General features: G+C 35.5%; 1 protein-coding gene across 1 annotated transcript; it reads left to right on the forward strand.

Annotated features, from left to right (window-relative positions):
* Positions 1 to 1,501: 1,501 nt before the first annotated feature.
* LOC107177897 (uncharacterized) lies at positions 1,502 to 2,161 on the forward strand. The gene has a single exon (XM_015532438.1). It carries the CDS (start codon positions 1,502 to 1,504, stop codon positions 2,159 to 2,161), a length of 660 nt encoding a protein of 219 aa, XP_015387924.1.
* The last annotated feature ends 16,461 nt before the right edge of the window (positions 2,162 to 18,622 follow it).

Here is an 18,622-nt window from a genome sequence, read left to right on the forward strand (position 1 = left end):
ATAGAAGAACCAAGCCTGGAATTCAAATAAAAAGAGCAGCAGCCAAGTAGAGCCCAGCAATACAAAGCGAACAAGTTGTGACATAAAAATGACAAGCCGAAAAAATAAAAGACCAAAGCTGGCAAGTCCAAGGCAATGTGTCTCTACCCGGGCACCAGAAAATTCCCCCTCAACAAAGATCAAGCTAAATTGGGATACTACAGCCATGGAAAGGAAGGAAATGTTGGAGTTAGCTATGAATGAGATATCGGCAGAAGCTGGTTACCAGCCTCGCTGGCAACAATGAAAATCATAAACTGGAATGTTGGGGGTCTGGGGAATACCCGGACATTCCTAGCCATTAAAGACATTCTCCGAGAGCACAAGCCTCATATTCTTTTTATTTGTGAAACGAAGATGAAGCCGGTGCAGATGAACAATATGGGGAGGAGATTTGGTTTTAATAATTGTTCTTTCGTGGCAACACCAAAGAGGAGCAGATTTCAGCCATTAAAGACATCTTTCAGCTGCAAATGGTGTCTCGGCATGAAAAGTACTTAGGCCTACCATCAATGATAGGGAGAAAGACGAAGAGTTTCTTTAAGGAAATCAAGCTCAGAGTCCTAAACAAAATCAACAGCTGGCAACACAAGTTGTTACACAAGCAATCCCATCGTACGCCATAAGCGTCTTTAAAATTCCCATGGGGCTCTGTAAGGATATTCAAAAAGCGGTGGCTAAATTCTGATGGGGATCAAACCAGGAGAAGAAGAGTTTTCATTGGACAAAATGGGAGAAAATAAGTCATGCAAAAGTAAGGGGTGGTTTAGGATTTCGGGACATGTCAAGCTTCAATCAAACCCTCGTTGCAAAGCAAGGGTGGAGAATCATGCAGTTCCTAAACTCACTGGTGGCAAGAGTTTTGAAAGATAGGTACTTTAAACATACCGGCTTTATGAATGCAAGTTTGGGGTCAAAACCATCATTTATATGGAGAAGTGTTTTGTGGGGAAGGCAAGTGATACATAAAGGGTCTAGATGGAAAATTAGCAATGGAAAAGAGGTGAAAATGTATGGAAGCAACTGAATCCCCAAACCCTCAACCTTCAGGCCAGTTTCAGCCCCAACAATGACACTAGAGACTACAGTGGCAGAGCTAATGGACAACGAGCAGCAGTGAAATGAAAAGCTTATATGTGATCACTTTAGAGCTGAAGATGCAGAAGCTATCTCTCAAATCTCGCTATTGAGAAGGCCAAAGGAGGATCAGCTGATATGGCACTATGACAAAAGAGGTCAATACTCTGTCAAGAGTGGCTACCAAGTGGCTATGCAGATAAGATTCCCAAATCTTCCAAGCTGTTCCACCAGCTCGCAATGGAGTGCAATCTGGAAGCTTGAAATACCAAAAAAGATAAAAATATTTTTGTGAAGAGCAGCCCAAGATTTATTGCCAACAGTGGAAAAAATATGGAAGAGAAGGATTTTACAGGAGCCAACTTGCCAAATTTGCTGCTGTAAAATGGAGTCCATTTCTCATGCTCTGTTGGAGTGCAAAATGGCAAGGAAGATTTGGAAAGATGCTCAATTAATAGTTGGATCTCAAGGGGAGAACAATCAAGACATAAGTGGATTACTTCAAATTTTGTCCCACCAGCAAGCTAATATCGAAGGGGCTTTGGTGGCTGCGTTGCTATGGGTTATTTGGAATGCAAGAAACAAATGGTTGTTTGAGGGCAAAAAAGAAAATCCAATTATAGTAGTGGTGCGGGCAGAATCTGTTGTTGAGTCTTATAGGAAAGTTAAACAACCTGAGAGAAACTTTGTGGGGAATCAGAAGGCAGAGAAGTTGAACCAGTGGTACCCTCCCCCAAAAGATTGGCTAAAAATCAATGTGGACGCAACTGTGGATGCAAACAAACAAAAGGCAGGCCTAGGGGTTGTAATCAGAGACCAGGAGGGAATTTGCAAAGCGGCTGCTGTCAAAACATCCAAGTTTTTTGGCAGCGTGGCAATGGCTGAAGCTACAACCATGGAGTGGGGCTTACAAGTAGCACTAAGAGTTGGTGTTACAGCTGGGATTTTCGAATCTGATTCATTAGAAGTAGTTGAACTAGTCAACAAGAGGACAAGTAATATGTCTGAAATTTTCTGGGTGATCTCTGAAATTCTGGAATCATGAAGAATTTCCAGAATTTCAAAGCTCAACACATCCCTAGAACATGTAATGGCATAGCTCATGGTTTGGCTAAAGCAGCCTTGCAAAGGAATGAATCTGTAATTTGGTTGGATGAATTTCCAACAGACATCATGTATTCGTTTTTCAGATAATCTATTGAAAGGCATACTTTCTTTTCAAAATAAATAAATATATTTATTTATTTATTTATTTACTTATTTTGAAAAGTCCAGTAAGAAAATAGGAAAACAGAGCCACATAAAGGATAGTGTAATATCGAATAGAGACTTTATGTTTAAAAACTTGTGTTTTAGTCAAACTCTGTTGGTGTGGTGAGTGTTACCTCTGTGTGCCTTGGTAGTATTTGGTCATAAGTCCCGATTAGGTTGAAGGGCAGTAAAACCAACAGAATAGTGTAATAATGCAGAATAGTGTAATAATCGGGACTTTATGTTTAAAGACTTGTACTTTCTTACTGGTTTGTTTAAAGACTTGTATATATTTTCTTACTGGTATCAGAGCCACGGGAAGGATAGTGTAATATGAAATAGAGACTTTATGTTTAGGGCCAGAGTTTTTTGTTTTTGCTTTAAAAGATATACTGTCATAGTTAACAGTATAAGGGGTTATAAGGTTAATGAAGGGAGTTCCTAATATAACAGTATGATGGATATCATTTGCTAGAAGAAAGGAAGTCCTAAATTCAAAACCATTATTATATACTGAGGCATCAACTTTAGATTTTACTTTTAATTTTGAATTATTGGCGGCAGAGAGTCTTTCATTTATTTTTTCATGAAATCTTCTAGGGACAATATCTTCTTTAATGCAATTTAGATTGGCACCAGTATAAAAAAGAGCAATGGTGTCAATCTCAAAGTCTTTATAAAGAATTAATGTAATTTTTATTAGGTATTTTCTCGTGGTGATTTGTTTTAGAACAAACAGAAAATCATTTGGTATGGATTCAATGTTTTCCACGTTTTGCTCATTTTCATTATCAGTTTCAATATCTTTATCAAAATTATCATCTAATTGTTTTTGTAGGAGGAGTTGAATGGTTTCAGAATCATTCTTTTGTTTTTCTTTTAATTCTTTTATCTCAAGTTTGATTTCTTTTATCTCTTTTTGCAGGTCTTGGATACTAGGAGTTATAGTTTTCTTTGTTTTCTTTTTATCCAAAATCTCAGTAAGATCATAAGTATTCTTTTTAATTATTGGGGCTTTGGAAGTTTCTATTTTATTGAGTTCTAGGGTTTTTAAAAGTTTATCAAGGTATTCTTTTTGAAGATTTGGACCAGAAATATGTTTAACCAATTCAAGAAAAGTCTTTTGTTCTTTAGTCAAGACATTAATCTTCTTTAAATAAGATTCTGTGTCAGAATCACTATCACTGGATACAGATGTATCTGAGTCAATTAACTCATCAACCTATAAAGGTTCACTATCTCCCGTCATGGAAAACTCAGAGTCTGAAGACTCTACAAGCAGAGGGTGACTTTAGAAAGAGTTTCTTCATCAAGGCCAAGCTCATGGAGCTTTCTATTCATTCTACAAAATTTTGCAATATGGCATTTCTTTCCACACTTGTAACATGTGGCTTCTTTGTAGTTAAAAGGGGCTTTACGTTTGGCTCTAAAATCCTTCTTTTTAGAGAAGTTAGGCTTCGTATAAGGCTTTGAAGGTTTCTTATACGAAGGTTCTCTAAACTCTTGGAAGGATTTCCTATGGCTTTTGGACTTGTAATGTTTTTTGTAAGGTCTTGAAGAACACTTACCATTACAATCCTTAGAGGTGGAAGTTTTAAAGGGGTCATAATTGAATTGCTTACAAAAACTACCTAATTCTTGCTTAGATTTCCTAAGCTCCCATTTTAGACGTTTCTGAAGTTTCAAATCCTGGCAAATCTTTAAACCTTCCTTATTAACAAAACTGACAAGTTCACCATAAGTGAGCTCATCATAAGGAATGCAATTATCATAAAGGATTTTAATGGAATTCCTAACCTTCCCTCCTAATAGGGTAGGCAAACCTGCAAGAAATTTTTCCTTCCAAGTTATATGATTTGCATCATCCCTAAAGAAGAGTCTGGTAAAGAAGGTGGTTTTATAGCTTTGGAACTCACTAAGTTTTCTACATCTCAGGTTGTGTAGTGACTCAGCATTTTTATCTCTAAGGTGTGAAGGATCACATATGAAGTGTAAGGATATAGTCAAGATCAGGGTAGCAACTACATCCTGAATTGGACTATTGAACTCATCAAGGATGGGGGCTCCGTTCTCATCCGTTTGAATAGAATCAAGAATATCTAATTGTTGTTATTTAGTGAGAAGATGATCCCACCAACCTTTAAGTTGACCAGTAAAACCAGCAATGAGAATTTCTACAATGGCTTTGTTAGAAGTTCCCGACTGAGTTTTATAAGCATTAGCTGCCATGGTCATTTGTTGCAACAATCTTAGAATATTGTATTCAGACATACCATCAATATTCCATTCATAGACAGAGGATGCATTAAATCGAGATTGGTTTAATGCAGCAGGTCTGTTGTCTATAGCCAGGTCAAGTGGAGACTTGACAGTAGGTATGGCTAATTCCCAATAGATTTTGTTGGCTTTAGAAACAGGTTCTTCTTTAAATGCTTCTATATCAGAAGAGGCTATAGAAACATTGTCTTGTTCTAGTACACCAATCTTGCTAGATTGGGCACTATCTGGGGCTATTTGGATCTTACTGGAAGAGGAAGAAGAAGCTTATATTCTATCTAGTTGTTCTTTAATGGCTTTAGCAAAATCTGATTTTGACTCTTGTACAAGTTTTGACTAGTTTTCGAAAGGTTTGAAAATAGGCTCCTTAAGCTTTTTGTCAGAGTCCGATTTTGATGTAACAGGAGAGATAGCTATGGTCAACTTTTGGAATTGGCTTTCTATCCTAGTTAACTGTTTTCCTATCGTATTTAGATTTGCATTACAGAAATTATTCTGTTGAATAATGCTATCTAAATCCGATTCTAGATCTTTATGGATTTTATAGGGTGAGGCTTTAATCTCAATAGGAGGCTCACCATGTTCAATGATTAAACTCCTAAGAGGTGGATGTTCAGATTCTATGACTCTCCCACTACCGGAGAGGTTCCATTCCGGGATTTTCTTTCTAACAGTAATGGGATTTGATTCGTTAAAAGGATAAGTAATGTTGTTTTCCGAAGCATATATCTCAAACCAATCAAAAAACAATATATGAAATTTATGCAAATTTACAAATTCATAATAGAGTTGTTGGATTTCTTTTCGTTGGTTTAAGAAATGTTTGAAAAACCAAAGTCTTTTTTCTTTGTTAGAATCAGAATAAAAATTGTTGTGAAGAAGAGTTTTATCCAATTCAAAATCTTTTTCTATAACATTAATTACATTTTCTGTGACGGCAAAAAATATAGGAGAAGTTAGAGGAGAAGGTTCTTTCTCTTCCTGTCTTTGTTCATGTTGTCAGCTAGTGTAAATAGGATGAGGAACACTAGTTGTATAGTCGACAGAATGTATGGAAGAACTAGGTATATCCGAGGTGGAAAACCTAGGTTGACTTTGTACTTGTTGAAAAGGGAGATTTATAATAGAAGGAATTTTTGAAAATCTCCTTTCTAAAGTAGGAATACTTGTACTTGAGTCTTTGTCGGAGAATTTGGATGATGTAGATCTCCTAAAGGATAATTTGACTTTACCATATGAATACTGAGTTACATTTTGTAACTCTGTGTTAGGCTCAAGTTGTTTTGGAATCACTGGAGCAGTGGCTCCTTCAAGAATCCATTCGTCTGGAAGATTGACATCTTTCCATTGGATTGGTTTTGGAATGACGGTGTTGGCTTTAGACAGGTCAGACTATAAGATAAGAGTCTCATCTCTTTTTGACTGAAATTTATGTTGCGTGCTAAACGCAGAAATCATGGCTTTGTATGAAATTTTATAGATTAATGCAATTGGAACAGATCCCTCAATCATGTGATAATTATGGGTCTTGATTTGCAAAATCATGTTTTTTAGAATGTTCTTGTCTTTTAGAGAAATTATTATGTTCGGGTAACAATTAAATGAAATGAGACCTTTACAAAGACTTGATTCTATACTACTTAGTAAAAAATCATCAAAAGAGATGAATCGTCCATCTCTTAGGACAGCCAGTATGGAGGTGTTAAGACCTTCTTTTGTTAAGGGTTTTATACCAACTTGTATTAAGCCGATATGAACGTAATTAAAATTCTTATCTTTTAATTTCTTTAAAGAGTGTTCTAAAAATAGATGAATAGTTTCAAAAGGCTTTGAAAGGGTTATGTCTCTTTCTTCAGTTTTTATAACATAATCATTCTTTAAAAAATCAAGCTTTTTTGTTTTATAAATCATTTCTTTGTTAACCTTTGGTAATTCCCAATTATCAATTGCTTTATTAAAGTCTTCAATCACAAATTCTTCCGAATTCACAACATTCTTTGAATCACTAGTTCTTCCAGAAGAAGAGCTAGAAAAGGACGATGCTCTACAGAGCAGAGAATCAATGGGTCAAGACCTATATTCTAGTATCAATCTTGTCGATATGGCTATAATCCAAGGCTAAGAATTGGTTTTACTGCCCTTCAACCTAATCGGGACTTACGACCAAATACTACCAATGCACACAGAGGTAACACTCACCACACCAACAGAGTTTGACTAAAAAACAAGTCTTTAAACATAAAGTCTCTATTCGATATTACACTATCCTTCCCGTGGCTCTGATACCAGTAAGAAAATATATATATATATATATATATATATATATATATATATATACAAGTCTTTAAACACAGAACTATAAACTGCTTTACACTATCCTCCCCCTGGCTCTGATACCAGAAGGAAATAGGATCGAAGGATGGATGTGCTTTCGTTGGATATCAATATTAAAAACTCAAATTAAACAATTAATGGATCGGCTTTTCCAAATTTTAAAATAAATTACCAGCTTTGAAAATAAGTAGATTTGCTTTGGATCATACAGTGTTCAAACAAATTTGAACGCGGTTGGTCAAATTTTTAATAACTAATTAGTACGTGGCGTTGTTAAACCAGATCGATGCTACACAAAGTGAAGCCTTTGGACCCATATCTGACTTAGGACAGATCAATAGTCCGCACGTTCGGGTTTCCAGCCGATATACCAAATCAGTTTTATTTTACCAAATAAAGTTAAGTTGCTTTAAACGTGGTTGATTCTTTTTATTGGGCTTATTATCAGATTTAGATTAGGTTCTTTTAGAGGTTTGGGTACATACACAGTACCAGATCCGGTTCCCAGAAATGGTGCTCTGAAGGAATGGAGGGAGAAGAGAAGATTTACAACTGAGGATCGAGATCCGGTCTCTTTGCCTCAGAGGAACATAGAAATTTTATGGCAGATCTGATAAAGACCAGTCTGCAAGCATGCTTTGAAATGTAAAGTGCTTTAAAAATAAATTGCTGGAATTTAAATGGGCATAAAATTAAATTGCAGAAAAGTAAATGCTTTAAAGTAAATTGCGAAAATTTAAATTACATTGAGCTTTAAAGAACTGAAATTTAAACATACATCTTTGCTTTGGTTGGCTTTTACAAATTTTCAAATCTTTCCAGAAGGGAAGATTGAAAGACGGGAAGATTGAAGGTAAAGAACTAGTCTGATTACCCAAAGCTCTGTGATAGAACTATTGTGTAAACAGAAAATTTCTTTAGAACCCTTCGGAGAGAGAGAGAGAGATTTTTAGAGAGAAGGAAGAGAAGAAGAGAGAGAAGCTCTTAAATGAAAAATGAAAAACCTGAGGAGTCTAAGTCTTCCTCTCGGTTTATATACAAAAATCTTTAAACTGTTCACTGTAGCGGGACTTTAAGTGCACAGTAACATCTGGAACTCTGCACTGTTCACTGTAGCGGGATTTTAAGTGAACAGTAACAATTGGATCGTATCTTTAAATAGTAGATGCTTTGTATGAATACGGAAATACAGGCTGGCGAACAATACGGGTGAAGAGACATGTGCGCTCTCACTTGTGTCCAGGGGACCACCCGAAAAATAAAAATTAAATTATTTCTTTTTCTTTTTTTTTTTAAGTAAATAATCAAATAATTATTTACAATGCTTTATCGGAGAGAAAATGCCGAAACAGTCATCTTCATTATCATCTCCGAGAGAAATGAAAGGCTCTTCATCATCATTAACATCTTCATCTTCATCTTCATCTTCAGAGGAATCTGCAGCTGAGGACTTCGATCGTGAGGCGAGGAGCTGTTCCATGGCTTTGAAATATTCATCTTCAGTTTTGGCGCTTGCCAAAAGAGACTGGGCTTTGGATTTTTGGGTTAGGAAGGTCTGTTGGGCTCTAGAGGCTTCCAGGGTTGGTTGGAGGAGGTTTTTAGAGGAGAGCCAATCTTTGATCATGTTAACAGTCAATTTGGACTGTTCATCAAATTTTGACCACCATTTGACTTTAAAGGTTCTTTGAAGGATGACTTGGGAATCTTGGGTGTGGAAACGGAGGTTCCACGAACAGACCCATGGCAGGAAGAAATTTGCACAAAAGCAAAGAAATGGGGGAAATCTTTTCTCTGAGATAGAGGGTAAATAATGGGCTTTGAAGAGGTTTAGGCAATTTGTAGCGTTTGGTGTTAGGATTTGTGGAATTGGGCCAAAAAGATTCCACCAATGCTGGAACCAATTTGGAAGGCTTTGAACGATTATCTTTGTGTTGAAGAAAAATAACCAAGAATGGGATTTTTTAGGGTTTTAGATAAAAAAGGTGTTATACCATGCTTGTTGGTAATCCCAGTAGGAAAAAGTCCGACAATGTGGTAAACGGGTTTCAAAATTTAGAGGGAAGGTTTTGTAACTGTGGAGTAGGTCACCCCACTGGTTTGGGCTCAATACTTTTAGGATTGTGGCCGTGGAATAAGCCGGTTCTGGATGGGCTTTGTCAAGAAAGAAATGTTTGAATTTAACTGACTCAGTTATTTCTAAAATGCTTTGATAGTAAGACTGGGGTTTTGTCAAATCCCATGGTTTGAAAAACCAGCCTTTGGGAAAAAACTTTGAAATGCTTTGAAAAGGATCAGAATGGTAAAATCCATCTTCTAGAGAAAGAATGTTTTGAAAATGGGTTTTATCAAACCAATCGGAGGTTTTCTTTGAATGTGTTGGCTGAGAAAGCACAATTTGGGAAGATGAGCTTTCAGCAGAGGCAACAACATTTTGGGAAGAGGGTTTTGTAATTTCAATTTCCTTTTGAGAAGAAATTTGGCTTTGAGAAAGGTTTTGGAGGGCGAGCATGAGCTCAGGAGATTTTGTAATGGAACTCATCCATTGCTTTACTTGGTCATCAGAAGAAATAGATTTGTATTGGGAGCCATGTTCTTCAACCAGTTCAATCCAGGATTTGATGGGTATGGCTGAAGAAAGTAATTTTTCTTTGGAAGGGGTAGAAAGGGATTCTTTGGAAGGTTCTTGGGAACCAGTGTCTTTGAGAACTGCTTTACCTTTATTCTTCTTTGGCAGCATTATCTGTTTTGAAGAAATTCTCTGGTTAGAAAATCAGGAACAGAATTTTTATCACCTTTAATAAACTCGATATCAAAATCAAAAACACTTAAAATAGCTTGCCATCGTGCAAAAATCTGTTTTGATGCAATGTTTTGAACATCCTTTTCTAAAACATGTTTTGCAGCTTTGCAATCAATTCTAAGTAAAAATTTTTGATTTAATAAATCACTTTGGAATTTTGATATGCATAAAACGATAGAAAGAATTTCTTTTTTGATAGTATAATAATTTCTCTGGCAATCATTCCAATGAGCAGAAACATATTGTACTATCTGTTCTTTATCATTTTCTTTTTGTTTCAATATACCTCCATAACCTATGTCAGATGCATCAGTTTTAACAATTTTAGGTAATGCAGGATTTGCAAGAAATAAACATGGAATATTTTTCACAGATTGCTTTATTAATCTAACAACTTTGGTATGTTCTTCTGACCATGCAACAGGATTCTTTTTTAACCTATCATGCAAAGGTTTAGATATCCTATTGATATTAGGACAAAAATCGAGAACATAATTTAGATTACCAAGAAATCTTTGTAATTGGGTTTTGTCCAAAATCTTGTCTGGGAATTTATCTGCAAACAAAAGTGATCTTTCTATTGGAGTGATGGTTCCTTTGGAAATATGATGACCTAGGAACCGGACTTTTATTTGAAATAAAGAAATTTTTGAACTAGAAAGGGCTAACCCAGCCTTTTTAGTAACAAGATGAAAAGTCTTTAAATGTTTGAAATGTTGATCAATACTTTGAGAAAAAATCAACACATCATCAATGTAAACGATGCAAAACTCAGAATAGGGATTATAAATATCGTTCATGATTCTTTGAAATTCTGAGGGTGCATTTTTTAAACCAAAAGGCATTACTGTCCATTCTTATTGCCCAAAGGGAACAGTAAAAGCTATTTTATAACGATCTTTAGGATGGATTTGTATTTGCCAAAAACCAGACTTCATATCAAATTTAGAAAAAATGAAAGCTGAACAAAGTTTTTGGAGCAAATCTTTTTTATTAGGTATTGGGTACCTAATCCATTTTAAAGTTTTATTCAAAGGTTTGTAATTTATCACAAGTCTAGGAACGCCTCTTTCAATTTTAGAATTTTTGTTGACATAAAAAGCGGCACAAGACCAAGGGGACCTTGACTTAACAATGAGTCCTTTTGACTCTAAATCTTTGATTTCATTTTTGCAATGTTGTTCCAAATCCATGTTCATTTGGATTGGACGTGCTTTGGTGGGTATTTGTTTTTCATCAAAAGAATTTTCATAAGGCAAATCTACTAAATGTTGTTTCCTATTCCAAAAAGCAGATGGTAAATCAGCACATATTTCTTTTTCAATAAGGCTTTTGAAATCGAGGATTTTTCTTTGTATAAAATCACTTTGTAGTTGACTTTCAACTCTTTGGAAATTTAAATCCTTTTGTAAACAAAATAAATCATCTTGTTTGGATTTAAGAATGGCATTGATTTTGTTTTGGTAAACAGAACAAGCTTTGACAATGTTAAGATTCCTAGTCTTTGGCTTTTCAATAAACGAGAAAACAAGGTCTTTGGATTTTGCTTTGAAATATATACCATCATAATTGACAGCATATGGGGTTATAAGATTTATAAAAGGGGTTCCTAAAATGATAGCATGGTGTATATCATTTGTAAGAACAAAAGAAGTTTTAAATTCAATTTTATTATTATAAACTGAGGCTTCAACTTTGGAACTAACATTCAATTTTGAATTGTTAGCGGCAGAAAGTCTTTCTTTTGTTTTTTCATGAAATCTTTTGGGGACTATTTCTTCTCTGATGCAATTTAAATCGGCGCCAGTATCAAAAAGGGCAATGGCGTCCATTGCAAAATCATCAGAAAGGATTAAAGTGACTTTAATCAAATACTTTCTTGTGGTGATTTGTTTTAAAACAAATAGGAAATCATTGGGTACAGACTCAATGTTTTCCACTTTAATTTCATCACCATCATCAGGATTAGATTCATTATCTGAATTATCCTGCAATTATTTTTGTAAAAGAAGTTGGATAGTCTCAGAATCACTTTTTTGTTTTTCTTTTAAATCTCTGATTTCACATTTGATTTCTTTTATCTCTTTCTGAAGATCTTGGATATTAGGAACTACCTTTTTTGTTTTCTTTTTATCCAAAATTTGAGTAAGATCATAAGAATTCTTTTTAATAATTGGAACCTTAGAAATCTCAGTTGAGGTTCCGGCTTTGTCGGAATCCATAGTTTTCAAAAGTTTATCAAGGTAATCCTTTTGAAGATTTGGATCAGAAATATGCTTTACAAGTTCAAGAAAAATCTCTTGGTCTTTAGTTAAAACATTGATTTTCTTTAAATAGGAATCTGAATCAGAATCGCTGTTGCTAGATGCAGAGGTGTCTGAATCAATTAACTCATCAACTTGGAGGGGGTCACTATCTCCCGACATGGAAGACTCAGAGTCTGAAGACTCTATAAGGAGGGGGGCAATTTTGGAAAGGATGTCCTCATTAAGGTCAAGCTCTTGGAGTCTTTTGTTCATTCTGCAAAACTTTGCAGTATGACCTTTCATGCCACATTTAAAACATGTAGCATCTTTGAAATTGAATGGGGTTTTAGGTTTGGCTTTAAACTCTTTCTTTTTAGAGAAACTATGTTTCTTATAAGGTCTTGAAGGTTTCTTATAAGGAAGTTTCCTAAAATCATGAAAGGGTTTCCTATGGCTCTTAGACTTGTAATGTTTCTTGTAAGGCTTCGAAGAACACTTACCATTACAATCTTTGGAAGTAGAAGCTTTAAAGGGGTCATAGTTGAATTGCTTACAGAAACTGCCTAATTCTTGCTTAGATCTCCTAAGCTCCTGCTTCAGACGTTTCTGTAATTTCAAATCTTGACAGATCTTTAAACCTTCTTTATTGACAAAACTGACTAGTTCACCATAAGTGAGCTCGTCATAAGGAATACGATTGTCATAAAGAGCTTTGATGGAATTCCTAACCTTTTCTCCCAATAGAGTGGGTAAACCTGCAAGGAATTTCTCCTTCCAAGTTACATGATTTGCATCATCCCTAAGGAAGAGTCTAGTAAAGAAAGTGGTTTTGTACTCTTGGAAATCACTGAGTTTTCTACACCTTAGGTTGTGTAGTAACTCGGCGTTTTTGTCCCTAAGGTGAGAAGGGTCACCTATGAAGTGAAGGGAAATGGTCAATATTAGGGTGGCAACAGCATCCTGAATTGGGTTATTGAATTCGTCAAGAATGGGAGCGCCACTCTCATCGGTTTGGATGGCATTTAAGATGTCTAATTGCTGCAATTTAGTGAGAAGATGATCCCACCATCCTTTAAGTTGACCAGTAAAACCCGCAATTAGGATTTCTGCAATGGCCTTGTCAGAAGTTCCTGATTGGGTTTTATAGGCATTGGCTGCCATGGTCATTTGCTGCAATACACCTAGAATGTTGTATTCAGACATTCCATCTATATTCCACTCATAGACAGAGGATGCATTATATCGAGCTTGATTTAATGCACTAGGCCTGTTGTCTATAGTCAAATCAGGTGGAGATTTGGAAGTAGGGATAGCAAGTTCCCAATGGATTTTATTGGCTTTAGAAACAGGTTCTTCGGTAAAGGCTTCTAAGTCAGAAGAGGCAATAGAAACCTGGTCTTGTTCAAGTACTCCTATCTTGCTGGATTTAGGAGTATCTGGAGCAATTTGGATTTTACTAGATGAGGAAGAAGCAGCTTCTATCCTATCTAGTTGTTCTCTGATGGCTTTGGCAAAATCCGATTTTGATTCATGGACAAGCTTTTGGCTAGTTTTCGAAACCTGAAAGGGTTTGAAAATAGGTTCCTTAAGCTTTTTATCAGAATCTGACTTTGAAGGAATAGGCTTTGGACTAGGAGAAACAGATATGGTTGACTGTTGGAATTGGTTCTCTATTCTAGTTAAATGTTTTCCTATAGTATTTAAGTTAGTATTACAGAAATTATTCTGTTGAATAATACTACTTAAATTACTATCAGTATCATTTGGTTTAGGAATTTTGTAAGGTGAAGCTCTAATTTCTATAGGAGGTTCGCCGTGGTCAACGGTTACACTCCGGAGGGGTGGATGCTCAGAATCGACTGTTCTATTACTTTCGGAGAGTTTTCATTCAGTGGTCTTCTTCCTAATAGTAATAGGGTTTGACTCTTTGAAGGGGTAAGAGATGTTGTTATTAGAAGAATATATCTCGAACCAATCAAAAAACAATATATGAACTTGATGAAGATTCACAAATTCATAATAAGTTTGTTGGACTTCTTTTCTTTGATTTAAAAAATGTTTGAAAAACCAAAGTCTTTTTTCTTTGTTTAAATCTGAATAAAAGTCTTTATGCAGAAAAGCTTTATCTAATTCAAATTTCTTTTCAATGACATTAATAACATTTTCTGTAACAACAGAAAACGTAGGGGAAGTTGGAGGAGAAGGTTCCTTCTCTTCCTGTCTTTGTTCATGTTGACTGCTAGTGTAGATAGGGTGAGGAACACTAGTAGCATAGTCAACAGATCTTATAGAAGTGCTAGGTATATCTGAAGTTGAAAACCTAGGTTGACTCTGAAAAGGAAGATTTATAACGGAAGGGACTTTTGTGAATTTCCTTTCTAATGAAGGAATGCTTGAGCACGAAGCTTTATCAGAAAATCTGGATGAGTTAGATCTTCTGAATGATAGTTTGACTTTACCATCGGAATACTGAGTCACACTTTGCAACTCTGTATTGGGCTCAAGTTGTTTCGGAATCGCTGGTGGAGCGGCTCCTTCAAGAATCCATTCTTCTGGAAGATGGACATCTTTCCATTGAATAGGTTTTGGAATGACAGTGTTGGCCCTAGACAAATCAGTCTGCAAGAGAAGAGTCTCATCTCTTTTTTACTGGAATTTATGTTGTGTACTGAATGCAGTGATCATTGCCTTATACGAGATTTTAAAAATTAAGGCAACTGGGATGGATCCCTCAATCATATTATAATTATGGGTTTTGATTTGTAAAATCATGCTTTTCAAAATATTTTTATCTTTAAGTGAAATTTTTATGTTTGGATAACAATCAAATGAAATTAGACCTTTACAAAGACTGGATTCGATGCTACTTAGCAAAGAATCATCAAAAGAGATGAATCGTCCATCTCTTAGGACAGCAAGGATGGAAGTATCCAAGCCTTCTTTGGTTAAGGGCTTTATTCCGACTTGAATAAGACCGATGTGAACATAATTGAAATTCTTTTCTTTTAATTTCTTTAAAGAATGTTCAGAAAACAAGTGAATTGTTTCAAAAGGATTTGAAAGAGTTATATCGCGTTCTTCAGTTTTTATGATATAATCATTCTTTAAAAAATCAAGCTTTTTTGTTTTGTAAATCTTTTCTTTGGAAATTTTTGGAAGTTCCCAACAATCAATTGCTTTATCAAAGTTCTCAATAAAGAATTCTTCTGAACTCACAACATGCTTTGAATCACTAGTCTTCCCGGAAGAAGAGCTAGAAAAGGATGATGTTCTACAGTGTATAGGGTCCATGGGTAAAAACCTATGGTCTATCTATGGTTTTGTCAGAATGGCTACAGGTATGGTTTTACAGCCCTAAACGGATGACCTTATCCTAAGACGGGACTTACTACCAGTAAGGATTCACCACACAACAAAACTTCAAAATAAAACACAAGTCTTTAAACACAGAACTATAAACTGCTTTACACTATCCTCCCCCTGGCTCTGATACCAGAAGGAAATATGTTTCTGCTCATTGAAGGATGACTTGGGAATCTTGGGTGTGGAAACGGAGGTTCTACGAATAGACCCATGGCAGGAAGAAATTTGCACAAAAGCCATGGATTTGGAACAACATTGCAAAAATGAAATCAAAGATTTAGAGTCAAAATGACTCATTGTTAAGTCAAGGTCCCCTTGGTCTTGTGCCGCTTTTTATGTCAACAAAAATTCTAAAATTGAAAGAGGCGTTCCTAGACTTGTGATAAATTACAAACCTTTGAATAAAGCTTTAAAATGGATTAGGTACCCAATACCTAATAAAAAAGATTTGCTCCAAAAACTTTGTTCAACTTTCATTTTTTCTAAATTTGATATGAAGTCTGGTTTTTGGCAAATACAAATCCATCCTAAAGATCGTTATAAAACAGCTTTTACTGTTCCCTTTGGGCAATACGAATGGACAGTAATGCCTTTTGGTTTAAAAAATGCACCCTCAGAATTTCAAAGAATCATGAACGATATTTATAATCCCTATTCTGAGTTTTGCATCGTTTACATTGATGATGTGTTGATTTTTTCTCAAAGTATTGATCAACATTTCAAACATTTAAAGACTTTTCATCTTGTTACTAAAAAGGCTGGGTTAGCCCTTTCTAGTTCAAAAATTTCTTTATTTCAAACAAAAGTTCGGTTCCTAGGTCATCATATTTCCAAAGGAACCATCACTCCAATAGAAAGATCACTTTTGTTTGCAGATAAATTCCCAGACAAGATTTTGGACAAAACCCAATTACAAAGATTTCTTGGTATTCTAAATTATGTTCTCGATTTTTGTCCTAATATCAATAGGATATCTAAACCTTTGCATGATAGGTTAAAAAAGAATCCTGTTGCATGGTCAGAAGAACATACCAAAGTTGTTAGATTAATAAAGCAATCTGTGAAAAATATTCCATGTTTATTTCTTGCAAATCCTGCATTACCTAAAATTTGATGAATAGTCCAAATTGACTGTTAACATGATCAAAGATTGGCTCTCCTCTAAAAACCTCCTCCAACCAACCCTGGAAGCCTCTAGAGCCCAACAAACCTTCCTAACCCAAAAATCCAAAGCCCAGTCTCTTTTGGCAAGCGCCAAAACTGAAGATGAATATTTCAAAGCCATGGAACAGCTCCTCGCCTCACGATCGAAGTCCTCAGCTGCAAATTCCTCTGAAGATGAAGATGAAGATGTTAATGATGATGAAGAGCCTTTCATTTCTCTCGGAGATGATAATGAACATGACTGTTTCGGCATTTTCTCTCCGATAAAGCATTGTAAATAATTATTTGATTATTTACTTAAAAAAAAAAAAGAAAGAAATAATTTAATTTTTATTTTTCGGGTGGTCCCCTGGACACAAGTGAGAGCGCACATGTCTCTTCACCCGTATTGTTCGCCAGCCTGTATTTCCGTATTCATACAAAGCATCTACTATTCAAAGATACGATCCAATTGTTACTGTGCACTTAAAATCCCGCTACAGTGAACAGTGCAGAGTTCCAGATGTTACTGTGCACTTAAAGTCCCGCTACAGTGAACAGTTTAAAGATTTTTGTATATAAACCGAGAGGAAGACTTAGACTCCTCAGGTTTTTCATTTTTCATTTCAGAGCTTCTCTCTCTTCTTCTCTTCCTTCTCTCTAAAAATCTCTCTCTCTCTCTCTCCGAAGGGTTCTAAAGAAATGTTCTGTTTACACAATAGTTCTATCACAGAGCTTTGGGTAATCAGACTAGTTCTTTACCTTCAATCTTCCCGTCTTTCAATCTTCCCTTCTGGAAAGATTTGAAAATTTGTAAAAGCCAATCAAAGCAAAGATGTATGTTTAAATTTCAGTTCTTTAAAGCTCAATGTAATTTAAATTTTCGCAATTTACTTTAAAGCATTTACTTTTCTGCAATTTAATTTTATGCCCATTTAAATTCCAGCAATTTATTTTTAAAGCACTTTACATTTCAAAGCATGCTTGCAGACTGGTCTTTATTAGATCTGCCATAAAATTTCTACGGTCCTCTGAGGCAAAGAGACCGGATCTCGATCCTCAGTTGTAAATCTTCTCTTCTCCCTCCATACCTTCAGAGCACCATTTCCGGGAACCGGATCTGGTACTGTGTATGTACCCAAACCTCTAAAAGAATCTAATCTAAATCTGATAATAAGCCCAATAAAAAGAATCAACCACGTTTAAAGCAACTTAACTTTATTTGGTAAAATAAAACTGATTTGGTATATCGGCTGGAAACCCGAACGTGCGGACTATTGATCTGTCCTAAGTCAGATCTGGGTCCAAAGGCTTCACTTTGTGTAGCATCGATCTGGTTTAACAACGTCACGTACTAATTAGTTATTAAAAATTTGACCAACCGCGTTCAAATTTGTTTGAACACTGTATGATCCAAAGCAAATCTACTTATTTTCAAAGCTGGTAATTTATTTTAAAATTTGGAAAAGCCGATCCATTAATTGTTTAATTTGAGTTTTTAATATTGATATCCAACGAAAGCACATCCATCTTTCGATCCTATTTCCTTCTGGTATCAGAGCCAGGGGGAGGATAGTGTAAAGCAGTTTATAGTTCTGTGTTTAAATACTTGTGTTTTATTTTGAAGTTTTGTTGTGTGGTGAATCCTTACTGGTAGTAAGTCCCGTCTTAGGATAAGGTCATCCGTTTAGGGCTGTAAAACCATACTTGTAGCCATTCTGATCCTTTTCAAAGCATTTCAAAGTTTTTTCCCAAAGGCTGGTTTTTCAAACCATGGGATTTGACAAAACCCCAGTCTTACTATCAAAGCATTTTAGAAATAACTGAGTCAGTTAAATTCAAACATTTCTTTCTTGACAAAGCCCATCCAAAACCGGCTTATTCCACGGCCACAATCCTAAAAGTATTGAGCCCAAACCAGTGGGGTGACCTACTCCACAGTTACAAAACCTTCCCTCTAAATTTTGAAACTGATGGCTTTGAAATTGTTGAAACTGATGCATCTGACATAGGTTATGGAGGTATATTGAAACAAAAAGAAAATGATAAAGAACAGATAGTACAATATGTTTCTGCTCATTGGAATGATTGC

The sequence above is a fragment of the Citrus sinensis genome, chromosome 4, assembly GCF_022201045.2.
Source record: "Citrus sinensis cultivar Valencia sweet orange chromosome 4, DVS_A1.0, whole genome shotgun sequence".
Taxonomy (NCBI): Eukaryota; Viridiplantae; Streptophyta; class Magnoliopsida; order Sapindales; family Rutaceae; genus Citrus; species Citrus sinensis.

Coding starts and splice junctions, on each gene's coding strand:
- LOC107177897 (XM_015532438.1), top strand. CDS start 1,502: ATGGAGTCCATTTCTCATGCTCTGTTGGAGTGCAAAATGGCAAGGAAG.